This window comes from Euprymna scolopes, chromosome 32 (assembly GCF_053919585.1).
Source record: "Euprymna scolopes isolate OS-2025 chromosome 32, ASM5391958v1, whole genome shotgun sequence".
NCBI lineage: Eukaryota > Metazoa > Mollusca > Cephalopoda > Sepiida > Sepiolidae > Euprymna > Euprymna scolopes.
In genome coordinates, this window is record NC_136513.1 from 43,076,824 (window position 1) to 43,101,562 (window position 24,739).

Here is a 24,739-nt window from a genome sequence, read left to right on the forward strand (position 1 = left end):
AAAATTATTTCATTTTTAGTCATTTTCATGAGGTGGAGATTTTTTTTAAAAATGTTACCGAATAGAAAAAAAAATAATCCGATTTAAATAATCTCTTTAATATTTTTTTTTTTTAACTCAACAACCATATAAACTTAAAGTGGATCGAAGTACAAATATCGAATAAAAAATCTTATAAAAATATCAATATTACATAACATATCGTTCAGGTGCATAATGATAATAATGAATGTTTAAAATCTCTCTTACCCAGAATATTTTTTTTCTTTTAATTAAAAATCAGCGAAGACCAAAAAATATTGGTGAAAATCAAAACACAATTTCTAGTCAGACTAGAACTTCCGGTTCCGGTTAAACAAAGGCATGCGCATTTGTCACCGCTAATCTCACTTCCGGTAAAATCAATTTTTTTTTTTTCCTACTGAAATTTTTCTTCCCGTAAAATATATCGCTGACATATTTTTATTTACAAAAATATTAATTATATTGATATTCGACATTACCATCTAATCATGAATATCCGATGTGCCACTGTGAGTATTTATTTATTTAACAGTAATTTTATTAAACATTTCTGCGTTTCAGTTTCCGAGTAAGAAATAGTTAATTAATACATTTTTAAATGTCAATTTATTAAGCATTTTATCATTTTTTAAAAATATTTTCAAACATTTTGATTTTATTGCTTGAAAAAAAAACTTTCGTTCCTTTAATTTAAATTTAATATATTTGGACAATTTCTTTTATTTATATCGTATTTACATCTTAAACAAAATATCTAAAGTGTATCAAACGAAAAAGTAAAATCGGGGTAACACGTGTTTTTATTATTTTTTATTTATTTATTTTTTTTTTACTAATTTTAATTGAATTTTGTAATTCAATACTATTAAATATTTATTAACGATAAGATTGTTTATCTTGTGCATTATTAATTTTTTGGTATTTATGCACTTATTGATCCGTGCTGAAATAATAATGTTATTTAAAAGCCATTCTTAACATGGGGAGGGGAGGATGTTTTGTACCTATTTTGTACTTTAACCTTACAATTGAATAAAAAAAAAAACTCATAAAACTTTAATTAAACTTGAAAATATGATTTAAAAAATAGCGCGGATTAGTAAGTGCATTAGCACCAGTTTTTATAATGTCGATTTTATTATTAAATTTATTTTTGTACTTATGCAGAATACGGGGTACGCTATTATTTATTTATTATTTTTTTTAGTTAAATTCAATTTTTACGGTATCTTTCGTTGGGTTTGTATTACTATGCACATAGATTCGATAAAGTTGTCAAAAAATAAATATATAACAAATAAATGTTATCAAAAGCAAGATAAGTTACTTTTCTACCTAACTGGATATGTTTTTAGTGTTTTTGTTTAATGTAACATGTTTAATCAGCTCGTAAAACATACAGTATTTACCGATGCATTGGAAAATTAAAAATGGCGCCCGACTCTTTATTTGACACCGTAAGTTTTGGAAAAGGAGTTAAAAATAAAAAAAAATATGCAAAATACTGTTAAAACCCATGTCACGGTAACATATGTTGAGCGAGTTTCTAACAGTATTTTGTATAGTTTTTTTTTTTTTTTTTGAATTTTTAACTCCTTTTCCCAAACTTACCGTGTCAAAGAGAGAGTCGAGCGCCATTTTTAATTTTCCAATACATCGGTAGGTATATCAGAATTTTTGTAGGAATTTTTGACACCCCCTAACACGAAACTGCGAATAAAATTTAAAAAACTCGTAATTTCTCTTTTAAAAGTGGGTTGTTTATTTTCTTTATGGATTATACTTCCAAAATAAACTATTAAAGTTGTTTTAAAAGTAATAGAAATATTTTTATTTTTTAAAAAACAGTAATGAATTTTCCGAAATCAATATTTTTCAATTTTTAAACTTTAAAAATCTATCAATTTTTCTATTGATTCTATTTTTACGATATTTTCAGGGTCAATGTGAAAATTTATGCTCTTTCCAATAAACTGAGTATAATATTTTAAACAAACTTTTTTTTTTTAATTCACGCCCCCCCCCCCATTTTCAAGTGTCTATTAAAAAGTAAATAATTAATTTACTCACCAAAGTTTTATATATCACAAATTGAAGAGAAAAGGTCAATAAATAATATCAAATTTAAAACAAAAAAGTAGTGTTTTTTTTAGAAATTTACCTGTAAAGTTCGAAGTTTAAAACCTTTTTTTTTAACCACGTTGTTTGTTCTTTCTTTTTTTTTTTTAATGAAACCTTGGTCCTTGCTCCTTTAATTGAAAAAAAAAAATAGGGCTTGAATTACATTTTTCGAGTAGTTATAAGCTTGGAAAGACAGGGGGTCGAATAATTCACTCCTCCCATTTTGAAATGTCTATTAAAAAGTAAATAATTAATTTACTCACCAAAGTGTTATATATCCCAAATTGAAGAGAAAAGGTCAATAAATAATATATTCAAATTTAAAACAAAAAAAGTAATGTTTTTTTAGAAATTTACCTGTAAAGTTCGAAGTTTAAAACCTTTTTTTTTTTTAAACCACGTTGTTTGTTTTTTCTTTTCTTTTTTTTTTAAATGAAACCTTGGTCCTTGCTCCTTTAATTGAAAAAAAAATTAGGGCTTGAATTACATTTTTCGAGGAGTTATAAGCTTGGAAAGATGGGGTGGAATTATTCACTATTTTTCACAAAATTTCTGACACACCTAATACATCTGTAAACACTGTATGTTTTTCGATCTTAATAAACATGTTACATTAAATAGAAACATATCCAGTTAGGTAGAAAAGTAACTTATCTTGCCTTTTGATGACATTTGTTTTTTGACAACTTTTTCGAATCTGTGTACAGTAATAGCAAAATATCTCCTTCAATAACGGCCAGTGTTTTCAATCGATAAGTTATTCAAAAATGGACGAGTTTTGGTATTTCTTTACGACCTGCCCCAGCGTAGTATCACCCCCCCCAATCACCCCATGTTAAGAACGGCTTTCGGAATGATCCCCCTCTCTAACCTCCCCATGTGTAGAAAATAACTACCTACCTGCCAAGGCGCCTGGGATGATCAGAGGAAACTGTAGCCTTCTTTAGCACACTTTAAATTAAGTTTGTCGACATGCATGCATGCATGGATGGCGTGTTCACGTGATGAACACCTTCCCTTTCTTTTCTTTTAAAAGCAGCCTTATGTTGCATAGGACACCTCTACTTTTTGACAGTTTAACGCATTAGTCTACCAAACCTCGGAGACTTCTAGGTAGGTCAGAAGAAAGGCAAGATAAGAAGTGACGTTGCAACAAGTTGCCTTGTTGCAACGTCACTTATCTTGCCTTTCTTCTGGGAATTCCCCATATTAATTCGATCATTTTGCAACAAAATTTCTTTCATTTCTACCCGGATTGAATTCCTTACCGGAATGGAGTCTTCTCGGTTTGCGTCTATGGTGGACACGATCATTAGTCGATCACACACTGAAGAGACTAGAGGCGTTGAAGCCCCTTGAAGCTGAAGTTTTGGGACAGCATAGTCAGGATGTCAACTTATGGCTTGAAGAGTTGAAACAAGTAGATAAGGAGATTATCAGAGTGGCTCGTCCTGAAGAAGTGAGTGATCTGATTGATGACAGCGTAAACTTAGCATTAAGAGGCATGAGGAACTCTCTTCCTTTGGCTGAATTTACCGCTCCTTTGACAGCTACATCTCAACCAACTTTGCCAAACCCTAGTCAGGTGGGATATGAACTAGCAAAACCAAAGATATCTTCTCCCACGTTTGATGGTCTTGACCATGACAACAAGTTTGCCTTGAGAGATTTTTTAGAGAAATTTAAATTCTGCACATCAGGACTCAATAGCGATAAGGAAAGGTGAATATGTTTAAAAACATATGTGTCAGGACAGCAGTTCCACCTCATTCATCATCTTTGAGAATGAGTGGAATTACAACATAGCTGTTGATATTATCCAGGCCGAATATTGGGACAAGAATGCCATTCGTGAGAAGATTTTTGAAAAGATTATCCAAGACCAACCTGAGATGGATAAAAACTATGAACATTTGAAAGAATATCTGGCCCAGGTACAGTACGAGCTCAGAGAACTAGACGCTGATTATGGATATGATTTCCTAGTGGAGGGTTCAGGCAGTGGTATCTTGGTAGCTCACATTCTCTTTGCGAAGATTCCATGTGAGGTCAAGGCTGAGCTAATTAGGGGATCACTCACCTTATCCTAGCCTGGATTGCATCCTTCACTATACTAGTAATGTGATAAAGGCCTCACTTCGAGTGAGACCAGAGCCTGCACATCGAACTAATACCTCTCGATTCCGTTCTAGGACAAATTCTTCATAGAATACGAACAATCTAGCAGGAACCACAGAGAGGTTTCATGTTGATCTCAATCTTGAAGGGAGTCCCCACTTCTGCAATTTTTGTGTCAGGAATGGGCACTCCAGTGTTAACTGTAAGGCCTATCCGTCATACGGAGAATGGCTCAAGCGATGTAAACAATTAAGATTGTGTCTGAATTGTTCGGATGCCAGTCACCATAGCAGAGCTTGTCCAAATAGCAGGGATTTGAGGGCTCGCTGCAAGTTTTGCCATGCTCGTGGACATTTGTCAGTGTTGTGCCCGGAACTAAAACCAGATGAATCGAGAATTAACATTAATGTGAGCGCTAATGCTGGAATAGCCTAGAATATATTGCCTATGATCAGGACTACCATTAGAAGGGGAAGTTACTTGGTTTCACTGACCTGTCTCTTGGATTCTGGTAGCCAGAGATCCTATTTTTCGCAAGAAGTTTTAGACCATCTACATTGTGACCCGAACTCGTTGGAAAGATATGGCTCTAGATGTGGTCTCCTTTGTGGGAAGGAAGCACCGCCAGTTTAAACAGTTGATGGCCGTGGTTGATTTGTTGATTTGTTTCCAGGTGCTACCCATCAAGTTCCAATTCTTATTGATAAACAATTGGATCTTACAAGATTCCTGGTTTGTCTCTGGTGTGGAAAAATCTCCGGGACTTAGGCTTGGATCTGGCAACCAATATTACTAGTGGTTGTGTTCATCTTTGGGGCCTGATACGGGTGGATCTCTTGCAGCATATGTACCCTATTAGGGTAGTAGGCTGTATGAATGGAACTGCTTGGGAAACCCCAGCCGGTGTAGTTCCCTTTGGGGACACCAGACATTTCCTGTTCGATGACCAAATGAAGCCACTCACCAAATGCTTCCAGAACCAAAGCTACGATCGAATTGTCAGAAGGTTTCCTTGCAAGGACTCTCTCGTCAACAATGCGATGAATCCCTGCCCCTCATATGTTGATCCCTTTGCAGACGTTTTTGAGGATAGCCGAGCGGACAGAGGCTTGGAGTGGATGTTCAGCCTCGAATCGCTAGGACTTCCTGAATCTGAGGTTGATACTAATTATAATGAAATGATGTTGGACAAGTTTATGGATAACATCTCTCTTAGAGACGGACACTATTTGATCAAGTTGCCATGGTATGAGGGTAGACTGAAAGGAGTTCAATCTAACCACCATGTTGCCATTAAGGTCTTGGATAAGGTGGTTTGTGATTTAGAGAAGGGGCTCTATGACGAATATTTGAGGGTTTTTGAGGATCAGGAAGGAGAAGGGATAATAGAGCCCCTAGAGTATTGCTGAATATAAAAATTGTGTGGATCCCTCGTAGGTTGGTCTTCAAAACTGATCCTACCAGCACCACCAAAATTCGGCCTGTTTTTAATTGCTCTTTTAAGTTGGGAAAGTCATATTCTCTCAATGATGCAGCCTACGCTGGGGGTGAATTTGACTGGGGATATGTTGGACTTAACACTTCATTTCCGTATGAATGGATATGTTCTGTTGGCTGATATTAGGAAAGCATTCCTGATGGTCCGATTAGCGGATGACGCCGATAAGAATAGATTTTGTTTTTTCTTGAAAAAGAACAACCAGTTAAAATGTTTCAGATATGCGACAATCATATTTGACTTCAGTGCTAGTCCGTTCATACTCAATTGTATTTTAAGGTTTCACGCTGGATTATTCCCTAGAGATCCATGCACCAAGATATTGATGTCAAACTTCTATGTAGACAACTTGGTAAGGACAGACAACAATTTGGAGAATTTGACCGCGCTTTATTCAAGGGTGGTAGAGCAATTGCAGGAGGGAGGATTAATTCTACAATCATGCAACTCTAATAATGCCACTCTGCGGGAGACTATGAAGAAGGATAGCACGTTTGTAAAACCTGACTGTTCTTGAGAGAAGGTACTTGGCTATCCGTATCACCCTCAGGATGATGTTATTAATGTCACTCCCTATGATTGTGGTCATACGGCAAGGACCAAAAGACAGATTTTATCTGAAGCCTCAAGGAGTTTTGATCCGCTTTCCCTTTGCCTTCCCGTGACTATTCAGGCTCGAACTTTCATAAGCGAGTTGTGGAGGTTGGGGTTGAGCTGGGATGAAAATGTGCCAGAGGAGCTGCAGGCAAGATGGGCAGTCATAGCTAAAGAATTATCAAGGGTTAGTTCTATTAAATTCCCTAGACATGCCATTGATGAAGGAGGAGAGGCAAACCTTTTCCTGTTCTGTGATGCCTCTAAGAAGGCATATGGTTTCGCTGCCTATGTTGCTAAAGATGCTGCTTCGTCCTTAGTTTTTGCTAAAGCAAAGGTAGCCCCACTGAAGCCTAAGACATTGCCTACAATGGAGTTACTGGCGGCTGTCTTGGCAATAAAATGTCTCCCAACACTGAGAGCTTATTCAAATGTGTGCTTCAAAACATTTTTGTGGCAGTCGACGCTCAAATAGTCCTGTCATGGTTGATCTCTAAGAGTACCAACAACAAGAATGTGTTTGCCAAAAACAGGCTGAAGGATATTGTGCAATGGGAAACTGAATTGACAACAGAATTCAGAGTACACCTTCAATACAAATACGTCCCTACTGATCAGAACCCAGCTGACTACATTACCAGGGGGTTATACAGTATAATTTTCTCTTCAACACCCAAATCTCATTTTAAAAAGTGCTAAAAATTATAAGATTGTCGTCTGCGTGTTTAACATCATGTGACTCAAATCAACCAACAAAATGATGATACAAAGGCAGGCATTCAAAGTGAACCTAAAGCGATCATCTGACCATTATTTTCAAACAAAATTCAATAAAATATTGAATCCGTTAAAACACAAATTTTACAATCTTTTTTTTTTTACAAAATTGGGGGAAAAACAGTATAATCTGTTCGTGGAAAAATAATGTGGTTCACTTTTATTAATTAGAAAATAAGAAATGAAAAATAAATTAAATTTATGAAAATAATAGAATTTATTCTCAATAAAATAAAAAAATTATTATGAGAAAAAATTTAGAAATTCTAACAGCAGACTAAAAATCATATTAACATTAAAATATATAATACCACAAATTTATAGTTGCAAAAAAAAAAAAAAAAAAATCAGAAAGCAAAACAGTTTTAGTTAGTTTTTGTAACAGGTATACGTTTCCATACTTTTAAAAAGTTTACAATTCAAAATGGCATCTATCAATTACGTTATTTACTTGTCATAAAAAATGAAATTATTTGAAATTCATATATTAATCTCCTATATAATATTTTAACTGCAGAAATTCACCACTGGGACAAAGTGTCATAGGTTTGCAACAACAGATGCTACATAAAAATTCAATACATATAGCTTATTAGCCACTATCTAATGAAGCTTTCAAACACCATTTTAGACATATTGTCATTATAATAAAATGCTGCATTACATCCGATGAGCAACACCATCACTATTGCAACATCTACAGAGGAAGGAGTTCCTATTTTTCTTTCTAAATATTTAGTCCTACCATTGCTACAAGTTGTCACTGGGACCAATTCTACATTTTCCTACAATACTGTGATTACACACAGTGTAATTGGTTATTAGATACATAACATAACTTTTCTAATTTCTGACTCCTAAATAATAAAGTCTCCCTTCCCAAATTCCATCTAATCTGATTGGCTGAGCTTTGAAAATTCTATTATTCCAAAATGCATTCATTTCGTTTATAATCGAACACGTATTAAAATTCAAACATGGCATCACTACATTTCCCCTGTGTGTGTTTGTTTCCATGTATTCAGTTACACGTGTCTCAAATATTTACTAAAACCCACTTCTGTTGATAAATAATTAAAATGTTACCTGCATTATTTTTTCTGAAAAAATGTCAGAGAATAAGGATCTTTTCTTTAAATAATAAAAAAAATTTACGAAACTCTTCGCTTACTTCCCTTGCATTTAAGACATCTCAAACCCTTTTTTAACCCTTATCCATTAGTGGCTTCCGGGCCTTGATAAGTGGTGACCACCTTGTAAAAAAAAAAAACAAAAAAAAAATTCTAACAAAAAAACACCCTACGCCTGATTTCCGAATTTTGCTACAACAAAAGGAACAAAAATGTTTACAACCTTTTTCAATCATTATATTTGAATGCAATATTTTCTATCGACAAATATGTGCGAAAATAAGGATCTTTTCTGATATTTTTTTTACATTAGGTTAACCTGCACAATTTTCTTTAAAATGACAGCTTTTATAGGTTTTTCTTGTTTCTAGCATGACTGAGTTACGTCCTTCTCGTGTCTTCCCACAGAAATATGGTGTTTTTTTTTGGGGGGGGGGTATGATAAAGATCCAAAAAAAATTTTTTTTTTTTTTTGATAATGTAATATTTTAGTACTTCTTACTATGCTATTGCTTTTAGTTAAAGTTGGCACAAAAAGTCTATAGAAACTAATTTTTTTTTTTTTTAATCAATATTTTTTTTTTTCCAAATTTTGCTATTATGTAGTTGCAATAAATCTATTTGGTATTACACTTGTAATCTTAAGAACAAATTTGAAATGTGTACATACAATTTTTACAGTATCTTTTTATTAGGTAAATGTACAGATCAGTTACAAAACGTCCTCCCCTCTATGTTAAGAATGGGTTATATAAGTCCAGAGTTAAATTTCAAAAAAAAAAAAAAAAATTATTACGTATGTGCCAGTCATGGAACAAAGATGTTATATTCCAAAAATTACATAAATTGATCAAGTAGGTTTTGCCTTTTTTTAACTGAGAAAATTAAATTTTATGAGTAAGCAACTCCCATGTTGCCATTTTGGAAAAAAGATAACTCCACAATAATTATAATTCAAACTTGTGAGATCAGCCTTGTAATGCTAACCATTAATTGCCTAAAATCGTTTAAAAATTATCATTTTTATTTAAAAATAGGTATGACCATTTTTTGTGAAAAATTGGCAATGTCATTATTTTGCATGGAATTTAAAAATGCTTTGGTTAAAGGCACTAAAAATGCTTTGGTTAAAGGCACTAAAAATGCTTTGGTTAAAGGCACTAAAAATGCTTTGGTTAAAGGCACTAAAAATGCTTTGGTTAAAGGCACTAAAAAATGCTTTGGTTAAAGGCACTAAAAAATGCTTTGGTTAAAGGCACTAAAAATGCTTTGGTTAAAGGCACTAAAAATGCTTTGGTTAAAGGCACTAAAAAATGCTTTGGTTAAAGGCACTAAAAAATGCTTTGGTTAAAGGCACTAAAAATGCTTTGGTTAAAGGCACTAAAAATGCTTTGGTTAAAGGCACTAAAAATGCTTTGGTTAAAGGCACTAAAAATGCTTTGGTTAAAGGCACTAAAAAATGCTTTGGTTAAAGGCACTAAAAAATGCTTTGGTTAAAGGCACTAAAAATGCTTTGGTTAAAGGCACTAAAAAATGCTTTGGTTAAAGGCACTAAAAATGAATGATGGAAGCAACATCCTTTTGCTATTTTATTTTGATATTTACACAAATATTAAATTTATTAAAAAATACAAATTTATTTTAAAATATTTATGTATTTATTTGCCTGTTGGGCTAATATTTTTTCCTTATACAATAAATGTGCGTCTTCAAGTGGCTAATGTATTAATAAGTTTGTTATAGCTAACATAAACTTATATCTATCATGCCCTTCCATACTTTAAGGGTTAAAAAGCTGTTAGAAACCTAAGGCACTATTGTGAAATGAATCATTTTTACAATATATTTTTTATTGGTGTTGCTTTTGATTTTTCATACATGGTGAGTGATTTTTACATTATATTAAAGTATTTTTTTGAGGATTATTTTTTTCTTCATAATTAAACTGATTATATTATTGAGAAATCACTTTTTTTTATGAAACATGAACATAATTCATTTCTATTTACGAATACAATGTAAGAAAAAAAGATATTCTTATTTTAACTCTTAAGCTTTATTACATGTTGAAATTATTGAAAACCTATGCAGTTAGCGATCCAGATTTCTGTAAATGTTAGCTTTGGCTCACCCAGTAGCTGACGTAAACTGACGGAATGTCAAGCGGTAATCAAGTTTATTAGCCAATGCAAAATCAATAACAAACACACTTATCCAATGAGAATTTAAGCAGACGACTTTTAATCAATTGGAAGAGAAAAAAAAAATGTAATTTTAATAATTTTTTTTCCAAATCAATTATGGACATCTCCAAAATTATTAAAACAATATCACATGGCAATGACAAAAAATCTCCAGAGAGAATGTGGTATAGGGTCAGAAACTTTGATGAGACTTTGGCCAGGATTATCTCTTGAGGAATCCTCAGCAGACAGGAGGCCCAGAGCACACAGTAGAAATTGACAAGTTTAACAGAAAAAAAACGTAAGGTTGGAAGGCTCTAAAACTCTAGGTACTTGTACAGTTTGATCAAGACATTAAAAAAATGAAAGTATCGAAAACAGCTTATATTGTACGTATCTGTTTTGAACTGAAGATCTCTGGAAAAAAAAATTCACTTAATTTGATCGAGTAATTTTTTTTTTTTTTTTTTACATCGGAAAAACACATTTTTATGAGAGCGCATTGAAGGCAGACATCTTGGATTTTTTAAAATTTTTGTTTGGAGTTTAGAAACGCCACGCGGAGATAACTCCAGTTAAAGTGCCGACACTCCCTCCCTATCTTTAATACTAGCTTTTCTTCCTAAAATCGAACCCTTTGCTCGGTATCATAACAAATTTTTTTTTCGCTGTAAAACAAAAACTACTTGATGAAATTAAGTGAAATTTTTTTCTGAGAACTTCATTCCATGACAGATATGCACAATTTAAACTTTTTTTGATATTTTCATTTTTTAATGTCTTGATTAAACTGTACAGGTACCCCGCTCTAGATCTTTGGGGGATATTTACCACCCACTTCTCCCACTCCTCATATTTCATTTTACAAAATCTGAAAAAAAAATTAGAATGGAGCAAAATTTTAAAATGTTATAAAGCTGAAGAGTTTTAAAAAATGTTAAATATTTTTTTTTTTGTATAAACATTTTTTATATGTATAAACTTTTTTTTTTACTTCATAAATAAAAATGGAAATACATTTAATTTTTTTGTATTTTGTAAAAAAAACATGATAGTATTTCTCAATAATATATAATATAATCAGTTAAATTACAAAGAAAAACTCATTCTCAAAATAATTCATTTTTAAGATTTAAATGATTAAAATTCGGTAATTCTAAAAAGGTCAAATTTAAACATAGAAATTAGTTTTACAATTTTTTTTTTTAATTTTACTATAATATTAAAATGACTATTGGTAATTTTAAAATAGAAAATTCAATACAACTTTAGAAATATTTTATTGTAAATACCTTTTTTTTCTGCTGTTTCATAATTATTAAAAGTTTTCTATAGTTAATGCAATTGCTGGTGTCACCAATTTTGTGATCCCATCTCTGCATTTGATTGGAGGCTCCTAACAATTTTTTTATTTAAATATGTAACAGACAATAAGATAAATTTGTAATCTTGGCCCAAGGCCAAGGTTGGTTAAAAATAGAACTCAATGATGGCATGAATTTGATTTGAAGGGATAAATTGTTTGTAGACAATAAAATGATCTCTTGAATTTGTTGTTAAACAAAGCACAATTTTTTTTGTTGTTGTTCTTTATTCTGGTGATTCAGCTGTTCAATTACACAAGAATGTTTAAATGTCAAAGTAATTACAGAATCAACTGGATTGAGTTTGAGTTCAAACTGTCCTGTGGAATGTACATAATGTCTGCTTTTATTCTTTCTCAAGAAGTCGTATTGACATGATTTTCATAATGGCTGACAACAAGAGCATGCTATCCCTGTGAAGTAAATAAAGGGCTTCATTCGAAATTCCATCCAAAATTTCAGAGTTCAACAAGATACACCTGAAGGTTGGAGGTTACATCTACTGAAACGTTGAAAATGACACTCAAGATGAGAACAGTAGTCCAAAAAATCCAAATAATACAAATAATCAATCCTCCATCTCAAAAAAAAAATTCTGAAAACATAAAGTATCAAAATCTACATGTTAGCCTGTAGTGTGGTCTACCTGACTTTGGTAAAGGTCACCTTTATAGCCAAGAACCACATTGACGTTAGACATGAATTGTAACTCTTGTGTTATATTTGATATATATTTGAGAATAACCAATGTGTTTATTGGTTATATATTCCTATTTTTGGGGGACTTATAAGTGTATACGTATTCTGTAAATATATAAATATTGAAACATAATAAATGTATGTTTTTAATAATTATCTAGATATTAATAGGATAGCGTGTTATTTATTTTGTGTGTCATGCTTACATCCGAGTGACTGTCATTTAATTGTTATGGATTTTCATTTCTTTTAATAAATGATTTTACCAAGAATTCTTCATAAGGTTTGGTTTCGGTTTTGATTATAGCTGATGGCACTCCAGTAATCTAATTTTTTTTTTTTTTTATAAATAATTTTGTCAAGAATACTTCATAAATTTTTGTTTCGGTGGCTGAAGGAACTCGGTTATATACATAGATATATACACACACACACTTATATATATATATATATATATATATTTTTTCATAAGTTTCGGTTTCGATTCCTGCTGATGCACCCAATTCATATGCTAGCTTAGATAAATACTTTTGCAGTTTTAATAAAAGACCTATGATAATATTAGAGCATTTACACTGAACATTTACAGAATGCCAACATGAATATATTACAAATGAATGAATCCCCTGTGGAATTTCTACAAGTTCTGCTAGTATTTATGTAAATCTCAAAATCTTACGATTATAACAAAGCTGTTATTATTAATTTGGATAAAAATAAAAAATTTAAAAGTGTTAAGGATAGTGTTAGACACAAGGTCGGTTTTTAATGTAGGGAAAATCCAGCTCCCCAAAAAGGGCACTCTGGATAAGAACAAAAATAAAAATTCTCTGTCATGAAGGATTTCTCCGCCACTGACCGAGGCCAGAAAAGGTGAAGTGTAGCATCAGAACAGACACTACACTTTGATCTTGGCCCGAAAACCAAGAAGTTTCTATTTACTTGCCTCTCCATGACATAAGGTTGTTTTTTTTTGTTTTTTTTTAATCCAGCTCCCCCCAAAAGGGGCACTCTGGATAGGAACAAAAATAAAAAATTGTCTCAGTCATAAAGGATCTCTCCTCCACCGACCACGAACAGAGTGAAGTGCAGCGTCAGAACAGCTTCTCTAACAACAAAAGATAATCAAGACATTGAAACACAACAGCAAACACAATGTCTCCTCCGATCGTAGCGCAGGCCTCAGCTCCAAACTAGGTCTGCACGCACGATACACTTTGTTCCTAGCCAAAAAGTCAAGGACATGAGACCAAGAAGTTAAGTTGCTTCTGTTTCATATTTATTAAAAGTTTTGTATAGTTAACACAATTGACAATTTTGTGCTTCTTTTCGCATATGATTGGAGGTTCCTCTGAGAGAAAGCAAAAAAAAAAGATGTTCTACAGACTTTAACTTTTAACTTCCATTTTGTTGGCTATGTCACCAAGTAAGGCTGGTAGTTAAAAATAGAACCCAATAATGGCATGAATTTGATTTGAAGGAATACATGGTTTGTAGACAATGAATTGATGTCTTGAATTTGTTGTTAAACAAAGCACAATTTCTTTTTTTTTTTTTTTTTTGTTCTGGTGATTCATCTGTTCAATTACACAAAAATAATACAGAATTACAGAACCAACTGCATTGGCTTTGAGTTTAAAATGGCACAGGAAATGTACGTAATGTCTGCATTTATTTTTTCTGGAGAAGTCGCACTCGGTATTGAAGTCTTTATTGACATGATTTTTACTGTAGCACGATGTGATATGAGGTTGGGAACTGAAGACAATTGGCGGTTCTTATCCAGAATTTCTCCGTATTAAAAAAAAAAAATTTTTTTTAACTAAAAAATCTGTATGATATGTATACCAATAATAGAACGAAAATATTATATTCCAAAAATCACATAAATTGATCATGTAGTTTTATTTCTAAGAAAATCAAATTTCATGAATAAGAGAGTAGCAACTATCTGTTCATCTTGAAAATAATCTAAAGAAACAAGGGAGAAAATTAAATAATTCAAACTTGCCAGGTTCTTGTAATGTCTACGAATTCCCATTTATCACTTAAAAATGATTTTTCTGTATAAAAAGCAAAGTACTTGATCAATGTTATATTATCAAATACAAGATCTCCAACATTCTATAATAATAACATAAATAAAGCACAATTTGCATTAGCAGGAGCAAAGACACCCAAACACCAGCAGCAGCCACTGATATCACAACAGTGACACATAAGTGAAAATGGCGCCGATCTGTGTTTTACTTCGACATTCAATCAATTGTTAACGGTGCATCAAGTTGTTAGAAACTATGCTTTTTGTACCCATCATTCTACTACGATAAATAGTCCATTATAACAAAGAATTATCAGGAAAACACACTGCCCAAGAAAATAGCTACGCTAAGAGAGAGAGAGAGAAGATCAAAAATATACGACAGATCAGATACGGAAATATGTGATAAAATATCTAAATAGTCAAGAAGTGACAAACTTTAAACTGAACTCCATTTACAGTCACACAAGTTCAATGGAAATAACAAAATGCAGACTTCGGGGAGCGAAGATTCTCTAACAACAAAAGATAATCAAGACATTGAAACACAACAGCAAACACAATGTCTCCTCCGATCGTAGCGCAGGCCTCAGCTCCAAACTAGGTCTGCACGCACGATATATAAAGATTTGCGTCATAAGCTGTCCTCAACAGTTGGTGGTGGAAGTCATCCAAAAATTTTGTATGGATTTCTCTTGCTTTCCTAATAACAGCAGCAGCTTACATGAACATTTTTGCTCCAGCATCATCAACAACTAACACGAAAGCCTTCGCTCTTTCTTTCTCGGCAGTAGCCATTCGCTCAACGTTGGCAACGAAATGTCTCGATGACAAGACTCTGCTATTTATCTTCTCAGAACGATTTTATCAACAAGAGATTATTCTAATTAATTTCAATCCAACTAACTTTGATGCTCCAGGACTTTGCTAATTATTCTCATCTGAGCTTTCTTATCAACACGTTGACAGCCTCTAAGGTTTTGCTTGAGCTTAGGGAATAACCAAAAGTCACAGGGAGCAAGGTTTGGACTGCAGGGAGGGTGAGGAACTGTCTTTGTGTCCATCTTGGTCAGTCTGTGATAATTTCTGAGTATTCTTAGGACAAACTTCATGCAAATCTTCCACATCTTTAGTTCCTTGCATATAATTGTGTCTACAATTCTCACACTGACCTCAAACGTATTGTCTCTATAGACACATGGCGGTCCTTATCTATGAAATTCTTTATTTGGCCAATCAACTCTGGTGTTCTGACTTTCTTACTCCTCTCACACCTCTTATGCCACTCAAAAACTGATGTTCACTTTATGCAAGATCATCCTAAACTAGTCTGAAGCATTCCATATTTTTCTGTGGCATTTTTCCCTAATTTAAAACATAATTTTATTGCATCTCGTTATTCTAAAGTGTCCTCACATCCAGATTGTATTTTTGAAATTCTCACCAGCTGTGGCAATTAGGCTTTAGTAGGGTGTATTCCAATTCCGGCTGTAGCTGTTCATTTGAATCTGATATCATAAAAATTGGTCAGTCATCTCAACGCTTATTATGCATTAAATTTATTTATTTATTTATTTATTTTTTTTTAGCCTGAAGATTTGATGAATATGCAACATTGCAACTTATTGTGCCTACCCGAAAATTACCAAATGAAGTATTATTTCTATCACGGCCTTTCGTGGCCTCAGGTAAGTAATTTACTTTTTTCAACACAACTCCCACTTGTTCAGTCTGTCTCAAAATCATGAAATACGAACAAGTACATGCTTCCTCTGATTGCATATTTTTTTTGCTAGTCTGTTACGATAAGATGAATAAACTACATACACTGACGCCCAAACAAGGAAGTATTGACTGAGAGGATTTTTTTTTTTTTTTTTTTTTTTTTTACATAGGCATCACCACTTATCAAGGCCAAGAGGCCACTCAAGGATAAGGGTTAAAGAGTGTACAGTAGACATTGGACAATATAGTAATCATTAGTAATGAAAATTTGGTAAATTTGATAACTTATATAGAACGCCTCATCAAGAACTTATTTACGTTAGACTTGAACACAACCATATTGTAGTCAGACGGAAAGCAGGAAAACGGAAGACAATTCCACAGGCGTGCAGTTCTAAGAAAGAAGCCTTGTTCATGGAATCTACGTTTAGGTTTAGGCACAGATAAAGAGTGTGGGGGGGGGGAATTATTGATAGTGTTTTCAGCTAGACGAGTGTTTCTTGTGAAAGTTTGGCGAGGGGGGACCATAGATTGAAGCTCAGTTGAACACCTTCCATGAAAATAACGATATATCAGAGACAAACTCGCAACATCTCTTCTGTGAGATAGAGGTTGCAAGGAAGAGAAAAGGACATCTCCTACAAGGCTACGAAGTCTATTTTAAACTCTATCAAGGCAGGACAAGTCCTTTCTAGCAGCTCCTGCCCAGATGTGGCAACAATATTCCATCCTTGGACGTACCTGGCTCTTAAATAGATAGAGAATAGCATCAGCAGTGAGATATTTACCGAATCGATAGAAAGATCCCACCATTTTTCCAGCGGCCTTAGCAACAGATTTGATGTACGTGTTCCATTTAAGATCAGGAGTAAAGGTCAAGCCCAGAAGCTTGTCAAAACTTGAGGCCTCCTGAAGACGAGAGCCATTCATTTCAATTGATGCCAGATGTGGATCAGAATGTTGATGATGTAAAGAGAGAAGCTTGGTTTTAGATGCATTAAAAGTAACCAGCCACTCCTTTCCCCATTGTACTACGTGCTCAAGATCAGAGGAGAGAGAATTGGAGAGAACTTGGTCGTTTAGTGTCTTAGATGTGCTACCATCTTGTTAAGTGAACATAAAATATACTGACCCCAAAGAAGGATGTAGTACCTGGCAGGATATGGCAACAGAATATACAGGGTGTTCTTAAAAATTTGAGTATTTGCATTTAAAATGACGTCAAATTTTTTTTTTTTTTTTTTTTTTGGACACTCTGTACAATACACTTCTCATCCACTCTCCATAAAAAAAAAAAGGCATGCATCGGATTATGTACAATTGTCAGGAGATGAACATTTAATGAGTTATACGCAGACGTATATATGTCTGATTCAAACAGCTGCACATAAAGGGAGGGGTAGAATCATAAAAAGATCTTTTGATTGGAATCTATGAGATAGCGAATGAATGTCCGTGCTGCATGTCTGTCCAGGAATATGAACTTCCAGCTGACTACAATATGGTCTTCTTCAAGTCCTACGTAAACAAATTCTTGAGCCATTTCCTTAAGTAATTCAAATTACCAGATTTCCACTACTAACGATTGGCCTTTTGGCCAAGATCAAAGTGTAGTATCTGTTCTTCAGATCCGGCACTTCCATTTCTCATTCTCTTTCAGTGGAGGAGAAATCCTTCACGACTGAGACAATTTTTATTTTTGTACCTTTTCTCCACGTTAAAAAACGACCCTGGTGTCTAACTCTGTCCCGTGGGGAGGCATTGTAAATAGATACAATATTGTCCCATTGACTACAGTACACTCATTCACTCTTATCCTCGAGTGACCTATAGGCCTTGATAAGTGGTGATTCGATTCCTATGTAAAAAAAAAAACAAAATGAAAAAAACTAATAAAACTGAAAGATATATGTATTTTAACATAAAACAAAACCTACAAATAATATTTATAAATAGACACATTTTCTTAGAGCTACTGATACTAGCTTTGAAAGCGATTATAAGGTACATAGCGTTGGCGTATAAGGGAGATAAGAACTACTAACTTCAAATCAAATGTTTTATATATATATATATATATATATATATATATATATATATATGTAATATTAAAAATAGAATTCTTTGGTTAGTGTGAAGGTATACAGAAATCTTTGTATTTAACTAAAATTCCAGTTTTCTCAAATCCTGCTGTGTTTGGCTTTTAAGGAGTTTCTTTCAGCTGAATTTTCGTCCTAGAACATTACGGGAGTTCATAAGAAACAGCAAGTCTGTAACTTAATAAATTAACACATGATGCGGCTGCTAATGCTGCGTCCTTATATAGGTTTCTGCATGGAATTTTCTTGATCATTCCAGATTGTTCTTAAGACGTTCTAAATAGAATATTTCAATGTTCTATTCATTTTTATAAGGAAAATGTCCTCATAACCGTCTGGTATCTGGAAGTTGAACAAAATAAGAAATTGGTCCCCCAATTTATCAGAGTCAGTGGTATCTGTTCATGCATCCGTTAGTCCAGACAATTGCCAGATAATTGTTCATTAGTTTTTCCTGAAATTTTGCTACAAATTCATTTTTATTAAATAGATGTGCACAGTAAAATAAATATTTTTGCAGAAATTCCTGTTGCGTCCCCAGGGGCTCCAAAGAGGTTAAAAATGCTCCAAAATGGCCAAAAATGACATGTTTTGCCCCATAACTTTTGATCCATCCATTAGATTTTTCTGAAACTTAGCTAAAATGTGGAGCCTATTGTTCTTGATGTAAATCCAGTATGGGTGACCCTGGCAAAATTCTGGTTCACGTCATTCTGGGACTTTTAGGGCTAAAAAACATGCCTTTTTAGAGCTCTTTTTTCATATTACTCAAAAACTTGATATATATGTCTATATAGTGGTTTTCCATGGTGCTGAATTCAAATATACATGTCTTAAGGTGTGAAACTGCACTGTTTGTTCATTTTCATTGGAATTCAGCATTCTCAGGAGCTGAAAAGGGATCATAAATGCCCCAAAATTGCAAAATATGACACTTTTTACCCTATAACTTTTGCCGTATCTATTAGATTTTTTTGAAATTTGGCGAAAATGTGAAGGCAACGTTTGCCCTTCACACTTCTCACATTCATCATTTCTTCACTATTTTTTGTGGCGTCATCTCATATGCAGCACAAAAGCGGGACCACGCACGTGCGGCTTGTTTTCTTTTTTCTTTTCTTTCTTTTCTTTTTTCTTTTTTTTTCTTTTCTTTTGTTTTTTTTTATACATATGATGCATTTACTTGTTGATGATGACATGAATGCTTTCACTATCATGAAAGAAGCATTATGTTATATGGATGGCTGCCATTCTAATCATTGTTCACTTCGATTCAAAAAGTTCCTGTTAACAAGGAGCGTATTGCCAACCTGAACTGGTTAATCTTTTGTTTTGTTTTTATTTTTCTTGTACATTCGTAGATTAATACTCTCTCGTAAATCGTCCCACTCCCTTTGCACGCACACACACACACACACACACACACACACATGGAAAAAAAATCTTGCAGAAAGAAAATATAATTTTTAATTTATACTGAACATTTTAAAACTAACTTTGTATATTAGAAAAATAATGAAAAAAGAAAGGGGAGGGGGTTCTTCGTAAGGGTAGGTGAAGTGCTTTTTTTCCTTGCTAGCGATAGTTTCGATAAATACATTGGTTCTTGTCACAACACTCACTAGTTTAGCATCAGAAAGGGCATCCAGACTATAAAAATCTTGCCTCAGTTAAAGAAATAGCTTCCAAAGAATCCTGAACATAAGATAAGTTTGGAAGTCCATTTCTCAAAACAGTCCAACATATTAAATAGACATTAAACTGGGTTTGATGATAATTGCGTGCGAGACGACATTTACCTAAGATGAGTTGAGTCAGCTCCTCTCGTAGAACACAGCGTCTCAGATGAACATAGCAGCCAAGATAGTCGAAATAATTCCAAATTAATTCAATATGACAATCGTACAGACCCAACAATTGGAAGAACAAAAAATATAAAAATGTAGATTTATAAGGCCATAAAATCCAACCTTGATTGCCCTTTGGGGCCCGTGGCGCAGTGAATACAGATGCAGAATATCTACGATTACAGGTGAGCACAGAGCTAGAGGTAGCAGTTTCAATCCCACCAAAGCCAGTCAGAGGATTAGTTGGCTAAACTATTGTGAGATGACCACAACTATTGAAGACAGTAATTGCTGTGGATGTAATTGGAGGATTCAACATTCCTTTCCTGTCGCGGGGTTAACCTGAGGAAGGCCAGAGGAATAATTGGCCGAAACGTCACGAAAACAACGAGAAGATGAGGATAATAGTCCAAATACTATCTTATTAATTATTATTATTAATTATACAAATTATTCATCTCAAAATAATTCCAAATTAATTCAATAAAATCTTTTTTTTTTTTTTTAATTTACATAGGCATCCCCACTTATCAAGGCCAAGAGGCCACTCGAGGATAAGGGTTAAATAGTGTACAGTAGAAATTGGACAATATAGTAATTGTTAGTAATGGAAATTCAGTAAATTTGTTAACAAGTGAAACGGTTCATCAAGAACTTGTTTACGTTAGACTTGAACACAACCATATTGTAGTCAGCTGGAAAGCAGGAAAATGGAAGACAATTCCACAGGCGTGCAGTTCTAAGAAACAAGCTTTGCCCATGGTATCTACGTTTAGGTTTAGGCACAGATAAAGAGGGGGGGGGATTATTGATAGTGTTTTCAGCTAGACGAGTGTTTCTTGTGAAAGTTTGGCGAGGGGGGGACCATAGATTGAAGCTCAGTTGAACACCTTCCATGAAAATAACGATACATCAGAGACAAACTCGCAACATCTCTTCTGTGAGATAGAGGTTGCAAGGAAGAGAAAAGGACATCTCCTACGAGGCTACGAAGTCTATTTTAAACTCTATCAAGGCAGGACAAGTCCTTTCTAGCAGCTCCTGCCCAGATGTGGCAACAATATTCCATCCTTGGATGTACCTGGCTCTTATATAGATAGAGAATAGCATCAGCAGTGAGATATCTACTGGATCGATAGAAGGATCCCACCATTTTTCCAGCGGCCTTAGCAACAGATTTGATGTAAGTGTTCCATTTAAGACTTGGAGTAGTACTGATGATCTGAAGATGTATTGTTGTACAGCATTCACCCTAAGCAGATCGAACCAGTTTCCTCCAAAGGAGGAAGTGTCAAGAGGATAGTAGAAGTTTAGTATTTTTTAAATAATGGATTATGATCCAATCATTTGTAGTACATTGTATTTTTTAAATAATGGATTCCATTATTTAAAAATAGAGTTGATAAAATAACAATTATCTAAAAAGAAAAAATCAACTTGTAATGCTACTGAAAATGATATATTCAAAACTTATGAAAATTCATTGAGTAGAAAGTCGAACATTTTTACAGAAAAATTGGATCAAATTGCATTTTTGTTGGACGTTATAAAGTAGATGGTAAGAAATAGGGTACATAATTCAGAACGAATATGTTAGATTACTTGTTCATGGCTCCAATATTTGTTGTCTGTAGCAATAGACTTTGTTTTAATAAAAAAATACAATAGCAGTTGTTCTGTTCAACAAATTTTCGTAATTTTTGGATATGGTACTATTTTTGACATGACAAGTACGTAATATTGCTTTTGTTTAAAATGACATTTAAACAATCGATTTGTCGACTTTATCTTAACAAGCACCGACTTTTGTTTTTAATAAGGGTTTACTGAAACCCTTTGTTGCAAAATCGACTGAATACTATTTTAGACTACAGAAGCTTGAAAGTGTACTTTTGCTATAAATTTGGTAACTTTTTTATATTCTTTTAAAAAAAATCTTTTTCTATATTTAAAAAAAATCTTTTTCTATATTTAAAAAAAAAATTTTCTATATTTTAAAAAAAAAAATTTTTTCTATATTCTTTAAAAAAAATTTTTTGTATATTTAAAAAAATACTTTCCTTATCTCTAAAAAGTCCATTTGTGTTTTTTTTTTTTCCTTTGTTCCACAGTTGTCATATGTTGCCGAGGATGAAAACGGAAAAATTGTTGGCTATGTTCTGGCTAAGATGTAAGTATCGCAACGTTCATTATCTACTCCCTCTTTCTCTCTTTTATTCACTCTTTCCTGCCTTCAATCTCTGTCCCACTTTCTCTCCCTCCTCTTTTTATATCATCCTTTTTATGCCCCCTTTTTATCACCTTTTCTATGCCCCTCCCCCTTATCACCCTTTTCTATGCCCCTCCCCTTATCACCCTTTTCTATGCTCCCTCCCCTTATCACCCTTTTCTATGCTCCCTCCCCTTATCACCCTTTTCTATGCTCCCTCCCCTTATCACCCTTTTCTATGCTCCCTCCCCTTATCACCCCTTTTCTATGCTCCCTCCCCCTTATCACCCTTTTCTATGCTCCCTCCTCTTTATCACCCTTTTCTATGCTCCCTCCCCTTTATCACCCTTTTCTATGCTCCCTCCCCTTTATCACCCTTTTCTATGCTCCCTCCCCTTTATCACCCTTTTCTATGCTCCCTCCCCCTTATCACCCTTTTCTATGCTCCCTCCCCCTTATCACCCTTTTCTATGCTCCCTCCCCTTTATCACCCTTTTCTATGCTCCCTCCCCTTTATCACCCTTTTCTATGCTCCCTCCCCTTTATCACCCTTTTCTATGCTCCCTCCCCCTTATCACCCTTTTCTATGCTCCCTCCCCCTTATCACCCTTTTCTATGCTCCCTCCCCCTTATCACCCTTTTCTATGCTCCCTCCCCCTTATCACCCTTTTCTATGCTCCCTCCCCCTTATCACCCTTTTCTATGCTCCCTCTCCCCATCACCCTTTTCTATGCTCCCTCTCCCCATCACCCTTTTCTATGCTCCCTCTCCCCATCACCCTTTTCTATGCTCCCTCCCCCTTATCACCCTTTTCTATGCTCCCTCCTCTTTTATCAATCTTTTCTGCCCCCCCCCATTTTATCACCCTTTCCATCTGTCCCTTCGTTTTTATCTCCCTTTCTCTATGCCCCCTCTCCTTTATCACCCTTTCCCTCCATCACCACATTTTTCTCTCTGACCGTCTTTCCATCCATCTGGGATTATTCCAACAACGCAGGTTGATGACTGGCTTATCTCACTCGAACGGTACCTGGACGATTTTAGGGGAAATCCTTTTTATATTTAACCAACCTGAATAAAACTGAATAAACGGTTTTTTGATATTGTATTTTTTTTTTTTTATCACTGCCTTTGCTTAGTTTGTTAAATGTCGTTCAATTATTGTTTAACGACTGAGTTGCGTTTTTCACTTTGTCATAGTTGCTTCGTTGATGTTGTATTTCAAAAATGTGTTTACTGAATATTCAGAAATTGTTTGTCGCAACTGTCATCATATTCACACTTCAACTATAGTTCTTTAGGGCAAATCAAATTATATGCATTTTCAAACTTGCCATCATTTAAGTGGAATGTCAATTTTGCTGCTCAATTCCCTACTTAGTGTTCTTGTAGACATACTTCTTAATTCATAAGAGCCCCTTATATCTCGGTTGCAATTTGCCTTGTTGGGGATGATGAGTAAAAAAAATTAAAAAACATTTTAGAGTTAAGAAATCCATACGCCTATGTAGAAATTGTAAGAATCCTCATGAACAAACAAAAAAAAACGATCGACAGGAACCAGGTAAAATAAAAAAAAAAAAAAACAATGTGCAAATCCACGTACACATGAGAAATCTGCACACAGTGATCACAAAATGTTGTTCTTATCTTTCCATCTCCCTACCCCAACCCCTTATGAATGCAAAGTTAGGTCAGTTTTTAATGAAAGAGATAAGTTCACTTCCTCAGAAAAGAGCACTTTGGAACAAAAATAAAAATTGCCTTAATCTAGAAGGATTTCTGATTAACGCATAACAGAATAGACTAAGTGTTGCATCAGAACAGATATTTTACTTTGATCCTTGCCAAAAGACCGAGAAGAAACAGAAAAATTGCTCAACAAGAACTCATAAAGTAAGGGAGATAATTCATATTTTAGGTTGAAAAGATTTATCTCCCTTAGATCATTTAATTTAGTATTTACAATTTTCACCATTATAACAATCTCTCTTACCGAATTGTTTTTTTCTTTTTTATCTTGAAAACAGTCCACAGAAACAAGGGAAATAACTCCAAATCAAGGTTTTAGAAAGCCATTCTTAACACGAGGGAGGGGGGCGTCATTGATCAATCGATATAATTTTTGTGTACAATATTTTTTTCCATCACGAGTACGTACATCATTGAAATTTGTTCTTTATTTTTTTGTTTTTTCATAGTAAGAGATTCTGGAAAAGCATCAAAACCCCTACTGAAGCATTTACATAGGGTCGAATATCAATGTACCAGAAGTAATACTCTCTAAGTCTAACTTCTAAAAATCTGACT

The 24,739-nt window shown here is 33.9% G+C and overlaps 2 protein-coding genes across 3 annotated transcripts in view; one reads left to right on the forward strand and one right to left on the reverse strand.

The window, feature by feature from the left end:
* The window catches only part of LOC145256306 (phosducin-like protein), a 42,741-nt gene extending 42,380 nt beyond the window's left edge, over positions 1-361 (reverse strand). Inside the window, exon 1 of the mRNA XM_080115035.1 lies at positions 250-361. The gene's annotated coding sequence lies outside the window, so the exon portion shown is untranslated. The remainder of the gene's footprint in view (positions 1-249) is intronic.
* LOC145256307 (N-alpha-acetyltransferase 10-like) overlaps positions 361-24,739 on the forward strand; it is a 60,110-nt gene continuing 35,731 nt past the window's right edge. The window contains exons 1-3 of one of the 2 annotated variants that reach the window (XM_080115036.1): positions 361-533; positions 16,139-16,237; positions 22,332-22,390. In XM_080115036.1, coding sequence (XP_079971162.1) covers positions 513-533; positions 16,139-16,237; positions 22,332-22,390 — 179 coding nt within the window. In that variant the 5' untranslated portion in view covers positions 361-512. The remainder of the gene's footprint in view (positions 534-16,138; positions 16,238-22,331; positions 22,391-24,739) is intronic. The other variant, XM_080115037.1, reaches the window with a different exon arrangement.